Below are 15,667 nucleotides of genomic sequence, written 5' to 3'. Positions count from 1 at the left end.
AAAATAATTGATGTTATGAGTTGTAAATTATTATAAAATTATAAATAACAACTTTAGAGAGACTTTAGTCCAAGTTGTTGGGTGAGGTAGTCGAACAGGTTGTGATTTTGAGTCATGGCGGGCGGACGTGTGAGCAAGAAATATGTTTCTCGCAAGATCAAATCTCTCCGCTGGAAGCCTCCTCTCTCAGATTATGGCAGGACTGACACCTTCGTGACAGGCAGCTGGGGGGATCCGGTGAGAGGCTCAGAATAATATTAATAACCCCAAAGAACAGAATGTTTTTAGGGAGGAGATTTGTTTTGGTGGCGACGATAATTATTTTTCGGCTGAGAAATTATTTATTTATTTATTTATTTATTTATTTATTTATCTTGTCATGTGATGTTTAGTGACAATTGATAATATTATGTTGACTCCTGCGTTTGGAGACCCAGTCAACTGAGGAAATTTAGAATTTAGCAGAAGGCCTAGGGTAGGTTAGGTTGGGCTAGGCTAAGGTAGCATAGGCTAGGTTAGAATAGGTTAACATAAGCTACGCTAGGTTAGGTTAGGCTAGGTTAAGGTAGCATAGGCTAGGACAGGATAGGGTAACAAGCTACGCTAGGTTAGGCTAATCTAGGCTAAGGTAGCCTGGGCTCGGTCAGGATAGGGTAACATAAGCTACGCTTGGATAGGGTAGTCTGCGCTAGGATAAACAACTAGACCTGGATGAGTTAGATACGTCTGTGTGAGGTTAGGTTAGGTAAACGTATATAATATACATGAGAAACATGTTTTATAAACACCACGTAACCACTCGTAACTTTTATTTTGGGCTTTGATTCATGATATTTTCTGTGGTATATTACAATTTCCGTAGTACAGTATATTAGTGGTAATGTCATCTTTTGACTAGTCGACCTAGCCAAAGTAATAATGATGTAAATAAAGGAATTTTTTGAGCATTCTGTTTAGGGTAAGATCTCGTCATTAGGTTGTTGAGGTGCTGCTGGTGCTCTCGTATTCTTTTTCATTTTTAGTCCGTAAGTTACAGTTTTCTTCAGACTCCTGAGGATTTTCTTTACTCTCACGTGGGTTCTCTAAACGTAAGTAACTTTGAATGGTCCATTGTTATTACTGCTTCAAGAGGCCAAAAATAGCGTATAGATTAATGATAATTTTGATAAACAGGAAAACTATTGCATTTTTATTATCACACGCAAGGCTCCGGAGAAGGAGCACTGTTCGCTACCAAAGTCTTCTCCTCATGCTGAATCGTACTTGATTGTTGTAATCATTTCCCAGAAATTGCGGGAACTTTTCAAGTTGCACAGAACATATTCTGTTAGGTATTTACAACTTAAGGGTCAAGGCCATGCGACGTAGTGTTCACCCACCTTTATGTCGTCACGACAGATGTAAATGGACATGTTCACTTCACCTGAGTGTTCAGTTCAACTCTGTGCTAAATGAATGATTAAGAAGTGTTGAGACGTGGATGTTTTTGTTACTTCGTCACAGCGAGCACAAGTTGAGGATATATGTCAGTGAGCTAAAAGGCTGCAGCAATGCATTTAGTCCTCTCCTTGAAGATGTGAATGGAGTGTAAGATAGTAAGATAACATAACAAAAGATCTTTAACAGGTATTAAAACAGCCTTGTTAAGGTAATGGCTGCCACTGGAGCTTGGCTTACGTAGGTAAGGATTAGGTTGAAACTTTGCTTATTCTGTAAAACATTGTTTTATACTTTTGACAGTTCACAGAGAAAGTTATGAGAGGTTTTTTTATTAATGAATTCTTGAAGTGCACGAGACTGTTACTTGTGTTATTGAGTGCAGTAGATATTTTTTAATGGCACCGTAAGTTGTATGTTCACATCATGATCATATGGACTCTCTCTCTACAGTACATATGTACCTCAGTCTACACAAAGTGCCCATTTATCAACCGGTTGCAAGGGTAGGATGAATGAGAGGATTCTGATATTGCAGCATTAATCGAAGTTTAGAATACTTTATCATCGAAGAGACAGCAAGTAGTTTCTTGTTGTGCTTTATGTACATTCCATTTCCAGAACAATGTTGTCGCTTTATGGCACGTACCAGAGTCAGAAGAGGATCCATCAGTGATGCATCAGCTTCCCCATCGTGGCAGTGTTAATGACATACAGGTACAGTACTGTATATTATACAGCTTACTGAGACAAAACTTGCTATTTCTTTTGAATTGAATAAACAGTAAGAATGTTTTTTGTCGCTGTTTTTTCAAGAATGAGTATAGACGTAAAGAAAAATGTTTAGAGAGCATCCCATTGAAATGAAGTTGATACTTTGACAAGAGACTGTGAATTGAACATAGAGAATTTCACTTCACAGAGAGGTTGTAACCGTAGTATTTATACAGATATTTGCACTGAACTATTATTTATATTGCTTGATAGGAAGAAGAAGGATATGCTGGAAATGCCTGAGGATGTTGTGTGGTGATGTGCAGGTTGATTGCGTAAGAGATTAACGTGTTATGGAGAACTGTGGTAGTGAGGGTAGTTTGATTAAGAACACTGATCTGAGTGAACTAAATTAGTCAGCTATTTGGAGAGAATGAGTAAAGAGAGACTGACAGAATCTCTTGTGTTGAAGGCAGAGGGAATGAGGAGATGGAAGGATGGAAGTTGCTTTATGCTACTGGGGGCCCGAACATTCAGGAAATTGAGAGGTATGTGTTGGATAGAAACAATTAGAGCAATGCAGTATGCGGAGAGACACATCATTAATGGACTGAATCAAGGCATATATGAAGTGGTCAGGATAGATTATGGAGAGACTTGGCTAAGGATGTTAGACGGTGGTTTCAGTCCATTATTTGTGACTAGAAACTGATACGAGCAAATGAGACCAATGTTTGTCCACCCCTGACACTGCCTTGCGAAGTTGGGAAAGGTCAGGTATAAAAAAGATACTATTTGAAGAGGGCTCAGTCTTTTTAGTTGAGAGAGAAATTTGCAAATTTTTTTGTTTATTTTTTTTTTTTGGTAAGTGAATGAGGTAAATTTTCTTGTCCTGCATGTAGTACGTGACACGGGATACATTTGCAGCAGCTGGTAATACTGGAGGGGTGAAATTGTACCAGCACAGTGCTACTGGTTGCCTGGAGGAGATCATGTCATGGGACAAAATACACAGCTTCGTTGGAGGTAAGCCTAGACATCCTATATGTGCGATACTTATATTTGAAGACAGTACATTTAGATTTATGTGTACAGTACTATATCTTCCTTAATTTATACGCACACTCTTGAATGATGACGATGAGTAATTTTGTCCGTACTTGCTTTTTATCTATTGTATCTATCTGTGCCTCTGATGCCTGTTCCAACTGGAACTCCTTCAAGGGGTTGGCCACAGCTATAGAGTCTTCATATCTAGTAAACTCCAGTTCCACTTCTTAAGAGTGAATTGGATTGATGTAGTATACTGGGGTCGACTTGCTGTCAGTGGACTGAACCAGGGTATGTGAAGCGTCCAAAGTAAACCATGGTAAGATCTGTGGGGCCTGGGTGTGGTTAGGGAGATGTAGTTTCAGTGCATTACACATGAGAGCTAAAGAATGATTATATTATTTATATTATTATTATAATTATTTTATTTTATTTGTAATACTTAGTCACAGTCTCCCACATCAGCGAGGTAGCAGTTATTATTATTATTGTTTTTTTTTTTTGTTATATAACCTGAAGGTTACTACTTTAGGGGTTCCTTCTGCATCAAGGCAGTGCTACGATCAGTAGCAGGGAAAGGGTAGACTCTTTTGGAGTGAGATGTTCTTCAGTGAGATGGTATTCTGATGATACAACTTTACCGAAGGTGATTTTTCACGTATGGCTTAACCACAAGCACGTGGCGTTTGGTAATGCCCCTGGTCCATGTTGTTTAGTTTATTTATAGGGTTAGTCGATTGTTTCAGAAAGCAGGTGTGTTATGAATTCAGGTAAAGGTATTTCATATTTTTGAAGGTAATATTGACTTATGAAGATGTGCTCTGCATGTGGTGCTTTGATATTACTGGCTCTCTCTCTCTCTTTTCTAAAGTTTGTTGCCCTCCTTCAGCTTCGCTTGTCACAGAGCCAAATTTCACATCTTTGCATATATTATTTACTGTATGGCAGTACCTGCCATCTAAGATACACCCCTTATTCAGTAGGGAGTATCTTGGAAAAACAGTTCCAAACCATTGGCATATAAGATGCAGGGTGATAGGTTGGAGACTTTTTTGGGGGATAAAAAGTGTATCTTATATGATGAGAAATATGGTGTATAATAAACTCTCGTATGTGATTCCTAATTTGAGCCTGGTAGAATTGTACATAAACTTAGTGAATTAACCTTGTGTGTCATTTTTCAGTCTAAGATTTAAGTTAGAACTCTTTTGTATATGCAGAAACTCTTTATTTGCTTTGATGCATCCTAAGTAGCAGTTTTTGATTATTGAACTGGCTTTAGGTAATAGTATTAGCCCTGGGTCAGACATGCCTAAGAATACTACCGTGTTGTAAGGATTGAATGATAGGGTTTTCTCAATTAATCTGTGATATTGGTTGTTGTAATATACATTTTCTGTTTTGTTGACCTATTTGTCTTTCACATTTCATGTAAGATATTATGTAAAGTGTATCAGAAAAATGCCCCTAGTTTTAAAAAGTTACGTTCCTTTGTTATACCCGTATGCTTTACCATATGATATTATCTCGGTCCCATGGTAGATGCTTCAGCCCCTTGCACTGCCCTGGCTACTAGTGGAGATCACATTGCATCTGTTGGTGAAGATGGCAAGTTGGTCATCATAAATTCAAGTCAGGAACGTGATTTCAGGAACTTAGGTTTGTATGCCCAATTTTAGTGTTATGTTAAGATTTGATTCTTGATATATATTGCCAAGAATCAAATCTCAACTCTATATTTTTATGTGTAATGAAAATGTATCTTTGTAATACATGTTTTTATGTGACAAAAACGTGTCTTTGTAATATATCACTGCTTATATTTTTATGTGTGATGAAAATGGATAACAGTATATTTTAGGAAAATCAAATTCTCATGAATAGATATGCTTTTATTAAGTATAGTATGTAATTTGTGAGGAATTTTTCGATAAATAAGACTAATACTGAGGATAGGTGAATGTAGAATAGGGCCAAAAACCCTTTTCTCCTGTCCCCTCCCAATACATATTCACCTTTTCCCGTAGAGTTAGTGTCAAGAACAGATGACTGAGGCTAAGAGGGAAAGTCTTAGTGATAAATAGTATTATCACTTTTATGATTAGGAACTGAAGAAAGAACTAAGCGAGGATTTCTCCTCGAAGGCTCAGGGCAGGGTGTCGGAACATTCATGGATGTACCCAGGATGATATGCTGTATTTAGGTAACCATCCATGAATGCATGAAAAATGAATATGAAAATGTGCAGAATGATAAAGAAAGCAATTTTTTTGTATATTTGAAAACTGATGATAACTCGTGTAAGCAAATCAAGTAAAGGTTCTCCCCATTTTCTGCCATACCCTTCCAAATTAGGAGGGCCATATAGTCCTGGCGTACCCGAGTAGTACGATGAGATCATTACTTGAGGCTCAGATCCCATGCATTAAGCCATATATATATATTTTTTTTTTTTTTTTTTTTTTTTTTTTTGTAAAGTCTCCACATTTTGCATGGATACACAGTGAATTTCATTGTATTAATTATGGTTGTAAGGATATTCATTGAGATGGTATGAAAATTCTTATCTTTTCTACTGACCTCGGAGAATATTACATTACCAGGAATAACAAATGATTACTGACTGGACATTTGTCTCATCAAAGTATTTTCAGGTAGACACTACTGTAGTCTTGTGAAAATCAGATGTTGTCTACATGCAGGTGTTTCCATCACTGTAGATCGTTGCTTTCATTTTGTTTGATAGCTTTGTACTGGGAAGCAGTCATAAGTGATGGTATACAAACTCTGCATCGTTACTTCCAATTAAGTGTTGGACAGGAGACAAATACTACTATATTCTTGAGCGAGCTTTATTTTTTATTTACTTTTCTGTTTCCATCCATCTGTTTCTTTCTATCTTTACTTTTTTATGTCTGTCTGTTATTTCTCACTCCTTCTTGTATACGTAGGTTAGATCAAGTGCGTATATTCACCTTTAATTTTTTTTCCAGAACTGGCGTTCCCCGACCCAGTCCCAAGAGGCTGGGAAGAGGGCAGGGATGCCTAGTTCCCATGGGTAGACTTTTTATTTAGTCCCATAAATGTGTTACCCAGGACCTGCAGCTCATTTTTTGTTATATATTGTAAATCCTCAAAGATGGACCTGCTTGCACACAGTTACACGGCTTTTGAAAAGTCACCCTTTTTGAGACTGTATCATCGTCAGTAGATGAAAAGGAGTACGGTCTCATTGAGGAGCTTCTCATTGCAAAGAAGGCCATAATCTCCCTACTTCTGTTCAGAATGTAACCGTAAAGCAGCAGGTACCCCATCAAAGGGGTTGTGAGGTTGCGTAATTGATAAATGAACAAAACATTGATTATCTTCATTCCATACAAGTTTTTTAGTGTGATTCGATGTCATGTTAGTTGCTTTGCAAGTGAGGCTTAGATTTAGTCTTGAGACCACAGATATAATGATTTGATCAGATGTAACTTGATTTTTGCATATTTGCACATTTGCATTTATTTTGATTTCTAGGCATTATGCTCTACAGTATTGCTCATGGTTTGAATGAGGTTCAATCAGGTGTCTTGATTTGCATTACAGACATCAGGTGTCTTGATCTACATTACAGACAGCCTTCTCCTCAAAAGCATGGTTTTAAGTGCTTGAAGAAAATTATCTTTAAGAGTAGGATTTTTAACCTTTTGATTATTTGTTAGTGTACAAAAGATTATTTAACGTCTTATTATTAGTGGAAAGCTGCAAGAGTAGTGAGAGTTAGATATGGTGCTGAACGTACTCTGTGACATGGTATATTCAAGACAGCTTGAGAATGAACATGTGCAAATGTGGTCATTGTTCTTTTTTTGCGATACTATCTTGCTTTTGAAAAGGAAAAGGCAGTTAGGCATAAAGAATAACTGTTATCAAAGTACAGAAGGAAAGGTAATTGCTTTCACCATTTGGGGTAGAGGATTCAGCAGATGTTATAATATTGATTTATATCCTGTCTTCATCATTAGAGAGTGTTGGAGGTTGCAGTGTGTATGCAGTGGTATTCACTCGTGCCAGTGAGGTCGTGACGGGTAATATGCAGGGACACCTTAAGTTATGGGACCTTCGAGCATCTCAGCCAGTTAAAGCCACACTCCTCAGTCCTGACCAGGTAATTTTACATTCTCTAGGTTTACAGTTAATGTGGCCTTCATTACATTTATTAAGAAACTTCAATCAATATCAAAGTTCCTGACATGATATGAAATTAAAGTTTAGTTACCCCATGAAGTGTTGAGACTGTAGCATTATTATCCTGTTTATTAGATTTGATTGATAATTAACCCTCTGGTTTAACAATCAGACAGAAGCATTTTTATCCTACTCATTAGATTATATTGATGATTTGACCCTCTGGTTCAACAATCAGACAGAAGCATCATTATCCCGCTCGTTAGATTATGTTGATAATTGACCCTCTGGTTCAGCTTGCTTGAAGAGGCATGATCATGAGATTTTTAGGTAATCAGAGGGTGAGATTTCCATGATATTATTGTTTGCCAATAATGTTTTACTACCACTTTAGCCATAGATATACTGCAGTCTGACTTTTTGGCATTTTATTGTGGTAGACTCAAATGAGGAACTGAGTTTGGGAGAATGTGTGAAAGGTGGAAGCTGAGGGTTATGTGATTATAAAACTCTGAGTGAAGCCATAGAGATGATAAATAAAAAGGTGCACCGATGTACAGATGCTTTCATGTTCTGAAATGCCAGTGAGTAGTATGTGGATAGGTGCTGTGATTTTGGTGCATTACACATGTTTGCTAGAGAATGGATGCATGCAGTTGTGGCCTTTCTTCGTGTGTTTCTTGGGGCTACCTTGCTGACACGGTGGATGGTAATGCTGTTTCTTGTCGGATGGGGTGGCGAGCAAGTATGAATGTGTATATGTGCATGTACAGGCAGGAGGGTGAAAGGTGTGCATGAAACAAGGATAATTGGAACGATGTGGTATACCGGGGTCAACGTGCTGTCATTGGACTGAACCAAGGCATATGAAACGTTTAGGGTAAACCATGGAAAGGTCTCTGGGGCCTGGTTGTGGATAGGGAGCTGTGATTATGAGATTCATTCATACCAACAGAGCTTAGAGCTTTTAAACTGCCAACAGGAAAAATTGTGGTAGCCAAGTTTACCATAGCAACTGAAGATAGTATTTTCATCAACCATCACCTGTTAGCTAAAGAATTATAGTATGTTGAATAAAAACCTTCATACAAGTTTGCTATTTCCTGTGTTAACGAGGTAGTGACAGGAGTAGATGAAGAAGTAGCCTCATTCGCTCACTTTCACTCCCTCGCTGTCATGTATAGTGAAGGAAAATTATCTTTGTGAGAGCTCAAGCTCTTAAATGAATGTAATTACCAGTGTGTATCGGACAGGGAAGGAGTTTGTTTTACCTGTGGGGTTTCATCTCTTGTCTGTGCATGTTAATGCAAATAGTTTGGTGAGCATACTAGCATTGAACAATTTGCATGTATGCTGAGCAAACCTGTTTTATTTTTTGACAGATAGCTGTGTGCCACCTTGCTGGTCATCCTACACAGCAGCACATAGTGGCTGCCGGAGGAGAGGATGGTGCTTTGTCCATATGGGACATGCGTAATACTAGTCAACCTTTCACTATCATATCGGCTCACAGTGGACCAAGTGAGTCTAGATTTATAAGCTAGAGTGTATTTCACAGTTTCTGTGCCTTTATGATGTAGAAGACCCAATGTTTTGCATTCTCAGTGTTTTACCTTTACTTGGATTGAAAGTCATGAGTCGGCTGCTTGGCCATTGGTGCAACATAACCAGATCAATTTGAAAGTTTCCGTAAATGTTTAATACAGTCTCAGTGAAGGTGAATTTTTGCATGTGATTTTACCACTTGAAGGCAGAGTCTGGAAATGCCTTTATGTTTTTGTTTTTTTATTCTTTGTTTATGTATTTGATACTTCTGTGGATTTGAAATCAACCTTTGGCCTTAAAAATATATTTTGACTGCAGTGATCAAGGTCAGTTGGTGCCGTCAAGTTCTTGAGATTCTTTTCTATTTATAAGTTGAATGTGGAAGATCGTAAAGTTAGCAAATTTGCTCATTAAAGGAATTAGCTGTGTTTAGTTCAACAAGAACAGTTGTATTTTGTGCAGTATTTGAAAGAAATTGTTCATGTTCTCTGCATATTCCAATAATTGAATCTTATAGTGATTAGGATACTGGCAGATACTCAACCTACATACATTAAACCCTTAATTTAATGGACTAATCTGGAAGAAGGGGTGTTTGTTGATGCCAAAAGTCCATTAGATCAAGAATGTAGCTTATGGGCCATTTTTTAATGCAATATACAGAAATATAATATAAAGTTCACACGCTTTCTTTTAACTCCTCTGTCACTGGATGCCATTTTGAAATGTAAGGATTACAAAATTATATAATAAAGTAACAATTCTCTGTATAATCCGACCACACAGTAGCTTGAGGCAGACTGAGTCCAAGACAAGTATTATTTGCTTGGTCTGTTAAATCCGAAATCCATTAAATTGAGGGCTTACTGTATTATTATTTCCTTATAAGGAATGTTTATATACATAAATTGTTGGCAGAACACCCACACAGATTTTGAAGCCACAGAAAAGTATTGTGTTCGGAGTTTATGAATTATAGTTAACTGAATATTAATTACAGTAGATGAATGTAGCATCGGATACTTTTTCAGTTACTGAAGTGCGATTCCACCCAGCATCACCCGAACATCTCTTCTCATGTGGGCTTGATGGCCAGTTGCTTCACTGGGATGCCTCTGCTACTGCCCGACCCTCACACATGTCGTCCTTCAAGGGTACTCGAGATCCAGCGGGTAAGGCAGCTTCTTTCAAGGGTTCATTTCTTTAAAATGTACTGGAACTTAAATTGAATGATGGAACTTAACTTGAATGAGACATTTATTGATTAATTAATATTTTTTTTTTTTTTTCATACTATTCGCCATTTCCCGCGATAGCGAGGTAGCGTTAAGAACAGAGGACTGGGCCTTTTTTGGAATATCCTCACCTGGCCCCCTCTGTTCCTTCTTTTGGAAAAATTAAAAAAAAAAAAAAAAAAAGAGAGAGGGGAGGATTTCCAGCCCCCCGCTCCCTCCCCTTTTAGTCGCCTTCTACGACACGCAGGGAATACGTTGGATGTATTCTTAATCCCCTATCCCCAGGGATAAATTAATTAATATATATCACATTATACAAATTTTTTGACGATTTGTATGGAACCCTCCCTCAGTACAGTAAATAAACATATTTGATTGAGCTGAGGAGAGAGAGAGAGAGAGGGGGTATGTCGAAGGAGTAGATATTTCAAATGAGGTAGTAAGAAGAGCAATAAACCCTGTAAAGAGTGGAAAAACTGTTGGCACAGTTGGAGACCTTAGCAAGATGGTGAAGAACGAAGGTGAAACTTTTTGCATGTATGGTAGGTGTGTATAATAGGTCTATAAAACATGGGAATAAGTTGGTAAGGAATTCACTTATACACATCTGTTTTCTTACTCTCATATAATGCATTGAAATCATAGCCTACAACCCACAGACAAGCCCCACGCATGGCTTGCCTTGATTGTTCATAGGCCTTCGTTCATCTCATTGGAAGCATGGCTTCCTCATGTACCATATTGATTCAGTTTGGTACATCCCATGCTTGTCTCTCACCCTGATGAATGTTCAGGTGCAAGTGCCCGCAACCCTCCTTTACTCAACCCTTCCATCCCCTTCTTGGTTCCATCCTCCCCATCCCTCCTTCCACCTTTGACAGATGCTCTTAATCAGTCTTTCTTCACTCTTCCTTTGCATGTGTCCAAACTATTTCAGCAAACCCAGGTAAACTGCACTTTTTTACCACACTGTCATTTCCTACAAAATCGTCCCATCTCACGCCATGCCTCATCGTGAGGCATTTAGTGTCGAACAAGTCAACCCTCTTTTTCTTTTTGTATTCATGCCCAGGACTCGTATCCATACAACACTGTTGGGACCACTGTACCTTTAGACTTGATCATCTTTGCCCTAACAAGCACTGACCTCTCCTTCCGCCAGCACTGCCTGTGCATGAAGAGTATCCTTTTGGTGAGGCTGTATCATTGGAAGTATAGTCTATTTGGGGAAATTCTCACTCTAGAGCTCATATCTCCGTGTTACTAGAGGTTGTACAGGTTGGGCTAAGGAAGCCTTGAGATTAACCTGGGTACACCAAGACTTTCTTCCAGAGAGATCTTGGGATGATTATGATCGTCATGATGATGACAGTGATGTATGATTACTTATTTGTATTGTACGTGGAGGGAGTTTAACTCTCGTAGGGTCCCCCATTCTGCTGTCATACAGTTCCTTAAATTTATGTATCCATGTTGTTTGCATTAACTGTATCTTCTCATTTTATTCTAGTCATCCACAACTCTTATACTGTAAGAGTACTTCATATTGTTTATTAAGTTTCTTAATTAATTTCATGTTGTAACCTCTGGCTGTTTGGTTTGTGATTTGTTGCCCTTTCTCATGTAAACGAGGTAGTGTCACCCATATATATATATAAACTATGATTATACCTTGGTTAGGTGGGAGAGGGAGTGAAGTATAAAAATGATCATATTATTTTCAAAGTATTTTGCTCACAGGAGGAACTGTCACCGTGTGGTTGAGTAGTGATGTGGCCCGAGGATCCATTGATACATCATCTATTATACCAGGTTCACTCCTTCCAATCAACTCACTTGATGTGGAGGGTTCCACTCTTCTAGCTGGCTCAGACAACGAAGCCATCTATACAGTGCGGCAAGTTCTGTTATGTTGAAGTACTATTTTATTTGTAGAACTGTTTGTGGATCCATGTTTGATAACAATTGTGTGTTTACACTTGTGTGCAAGTTTTTTATTTGCATCACAGCTGAAACATTGCAGATTTTGTAACACTTTCAACATATTATGTGTTGAAAGGAGATCAGACTGAAGATTCTCTTAAGTTCCCAGTTACATGAAAAATATGAAAGTTTTCTTTTTACTTGGAAAACATTTTTGTTTGTTGCTTGAAGCTGTTGTCTTTACAATGTAGGTTTAAGTAAAAAAAAAAAGTGCACTGTACGATTAATAAATTCCTTTGATTGAAAATGATTGTGTTGTTAATTTTGACAGTTTTTTCTGGCAATAAGATGTCAAGTATGAATCTATATTGGTAACATTATAGAACACACTTAAAGCAGCAGCAGTGCATATTGGCCAAATGGCTCTGAACGTCTATCTTTGCCCTTTAGCCTTCCCGTTGGGTTGGGAATGGGACCCCAGTCTTGCTGAATTATTTCCCACAAATGGTACATGTAAATGGGGATGAATCCTCTGGAAATGATGCAGTTGATAGATAGGTGATGTACTTCTGTGGTGTGTGTAATCAGTGGTCCAGTGTTCCACACATGTACATCAATGGTTCAGAATGAAAATTAGCTGATAAGACTTTTCCATATTTTCAGTGGTTTTAAGTGACACATTGAGCTCTTTTTGTCATATCTATTATCATTATTCCACCTCTAGTGAATGGGACGGATCAGATTCGTACCATCCAAACTCCACACACGTCCTCAGCCCATATCTAGTGTGTTAAAGTTAAGCTCGGACATTCACTCATAAAAGTACCTACTTTCTCCATTTTGCACATCTTTCTTGATAATTCCTGTACTTTTTTCGTTTGAAATAACTCTAACCCTCTTCATCTTGTTTTGAGACTTGTTGGTGCCCCCCTGTAATTCCTGGGCACTGTTTCTCCAGAAACAGAAGTCGACACTGATTATAAAACCTCGTCATATTGTTATTTTATTACTGGTTTATTAATGGTATCATTGGGAATGGGGGCTGGAAATCTTTCCCTCCTGTATTACTTTCCAGAAGAAGAAGCATCTGTTTTGGATGCTAACTCACTCGCACATGACAGGTAGATACCCTTAATAATCATGTTAATTGCAATCTTTATACCTTTATATTACATCTAGGTCTTTATTAATGTTATGGGCACAACCATAAACGTACTTAGATTTATAAGGTTCTTCCTGGGCAAAACTTCGACAACTCAAACTTTCCCAAACTTCTTTCCAAGCCTGATGTGCAAGTCATAAGCACTTCCCACTTGATATGCAAGATTGATCAGTCACTTTTTACTTTCATCTCCGAACTATTGTCTAGAGATTTAAATATATGAGTATAGGGATAAATAAATATTCAACTTTGGTTTTCATTTATTTTTCTACAAAATTTCAAGTATATAACAAATACTTTAGGTAGTTCAGTATGTTCCTGAAGTCACCAAATTCTCTTCCTCTACACGGTGAAATACAGTCACCTTTACTAATAAGTTGTACAGAATTAGTAAGAAATCAAAGTAAATCAAGATTTCCTAAAAGTTCTGAAATTTGAAAACAAATCCAAATGCTGAGCTATTTTCTACACTTACAAAGAAAATATTAAATTTTTTAATAAACTTGAATATAAATATTCTGGCAAATGACACAACAGACAACAGTGAATAAGCTTCTTTTTTTCGTATTTTGGCTTCCATTGCCTCCCTGTACAGTATCACAGCTCTCTGCACCAACTTCCTTCACAGCCAAGTTACTTTCACAAATGCAGGGTAGCGTAGTTTGGTAACATTTTCTTTCAGTAATTGAGTCGGCAAATATATAAGTGATTCAGGCTGACTTGTGGTCTGTATTGTCCAAATTAATTAAGTTTCACTATTTCAGATGATTGATTAAGGTATACATATGAAATGTTTTCTTACATATGTAATATCCAGCCAACTAGAACTCATAGTTCACTTCAGAACCTGGTGTTACCATACTCTGCCTGCATGTGGTGACAGTGTGAGAGAAGTGATCTTCGGTGAGGCTGTATTACTGTCAGTGGACGAATAAGAATACAGTCTCGTTGAGGACCTTCTTGTTTCGAGTCCATAATTCCATGCTCCTGCATGGATTACATTCTCAAGAACTGCTGAAGCCCCTTAAAAAGGGGTCTTGGGGTTGTAAAATACTAAAAAATATTTGATAACCCCAGTTATGGCTTACAATTTTTCTGCATGGTGGCGAGGTATTTTTATTGTATGAAGAATGTGAGATTAAGTGTGATAAGGATACAGAGCATGCCGATTAAATACCAAATATATCATGAGTGAATGAAAGTGAACTTGCAGATGAAGTACACAGTGAACTGGGTCCTGGTTTTGTGACAAGAAATATCATATACAGTTCATTCCAACCTTCGATCAGGTAGGTTTCTTGACTAAGTTTCAGGTAAGTTGCCAACATTTGCTAAAGGATTTACATTTCCTGAGGTATGACGAGCTTTTGCAATTTTAATTATCAGATCTTCCTACAATCCTTAATATTATAATATTTCTATAGTGAAGTTTGCTCACATTTAATGAAAATAAAAATTTGAATGGGATATAAAGAAGGCAACATCACAGGTAGTTCTAGGATATAGGAAAAATAATTGGTCCCTAGTCGTCCAAGTAAAAAAAAATTTATCATGCAGTTATCGGTACAACCCGTAGTACAATTAGATTTCTCAGTAACTTAACAACAAATTGTTCCACTCGCACCTGATGAAACAAAACAAATATTTGGAGGCATCTTAGGAACTTACATGTGGCACAACAATAACTGCCAAGATTAAACAAATTACATAATGTATTTATATATACATACATTGCAAAAATATATATACATACAGAAGTACAAGTCAGTTTTATTATAGAGTAAATGATTGCTTCTTTGTCTCCTAATAAGACACTGAAACAGAAAGCAACTCCAATTCAAGAATACAATTTTTATGGAAAATTAAGCACCTCACTATAACTTCTCTTAGCTAAAGTTCAACAAACATAAACATTTGTTTATCTGCAGGTTTGCTAATAATTTTCGGTCTTGTGTGAGAATTCTTCCTCAGCTGTTTTTTGTTGTGGTTTGTCGGGTATTTTCATCTCTGTTTTCAGTTTGTAAATCAATGTTTTCAAGTGAAATATTGTCTGATCCTCTTTCTCTATCTGGTGCTCTTTCAGTCTCGGCTGCTTCCACTGATACGGTGTCGCGCTTGTGCCGTGCAAGGTATGCCTGAAATCATAATATTAAAGACTAAATTAACATCAACTACCAAGATCAAAACGTACCCAACATCAGCCGACGCAATAGAATCCAACATTAATATTTACCCTGGATCATGCAATTGTTTATAGCTTCACTAGTAACTGTGGTGGGTGCTCAACACCAATGGCTACTGACTCGTGTACAAACACATTTATAGCCCCAAATCATTTTCCTGTTGGGTAATTTTCCATAAATGTATTCTAATCAATGGAAGGTACCTGTTACAAGCAATATTGAAAATACCACATCAGCTGGGGTAT

At 37.5% G+C, this 15,667-nt stretch overlaps 2 protein-coding genes across 8 annotated transcripts in view; one reads left to right on the top strand and one right to left on the bottom strand.

The window, feature by feature from the left end:
* Nucleotides 1–81: 81 nt before the first annotated feature.
* On the top strand, nt 82–12,384 carry Nup43 (Nucleoporin 43kD). The gene is made up of 8 exons (XM_071696870.1): nt 82–237; nt 2,059–2,154; nt 3,054–3,177; nt 4,744–4,860; nt 7,212–7,354; nt 8,757–8,895; nt 9,951–10,091; nt 11,895–12,384. The coding sequence occupies exons 1-8, from the start codon at nt 115–117 to the stop codon at nt 12,068–12,070; spliced, it is 1,059 nt and encodes a 352-aa protein (XP_071552971.1). The 5' UTR covers nt 82–114; the 3' UTR covers nt 12,071–12,384.
* Nucleotides 12,385–13,487: 1,103 nt separating this feature from the next.
* Nucleotides 13,488–15,667, bottom strand: part of LOC139767458 (ATP-binding cassette sub-family C member 4-like) — a 140,042-nt gene continuing 137,862 nt past the window's right edge. For all 7 annotated transcript variants that reach the window (XM_071696861.1, XM_071696862.1, XM_071696860.1 and 4 more), the window contains one exon: nt 13,488–15,374. In XM_071696861.1, coding sequence (XP_071552962.1) covers nt 15,207–15,374 — 168 coding nt within the window. In that variant the 3' untranslated portion in view covers nt 13,488–15,206. The remainder of the gene's footprint in view (nt 15,375–15,667) is intronic.

This window comes from Panulirus ornatus, chromosome 61 (genome assembly GCF_036320965.1).
Source record: "Panulirus ornatus isolate Po-2019 chromosome 61, ASM3632096v1, whole genome shotgun sequence".
In the NCBI taxonomy this organism is placed as follows: Eukaryota; Metazoa; Arthropoda; class Malacostraca; order Decapoda; family Palinuridae; genus Panulirus; species Panulirus ornatus.
This window is presented reverse-complemented; position numbering and strand designations above follow the sequence as displayed.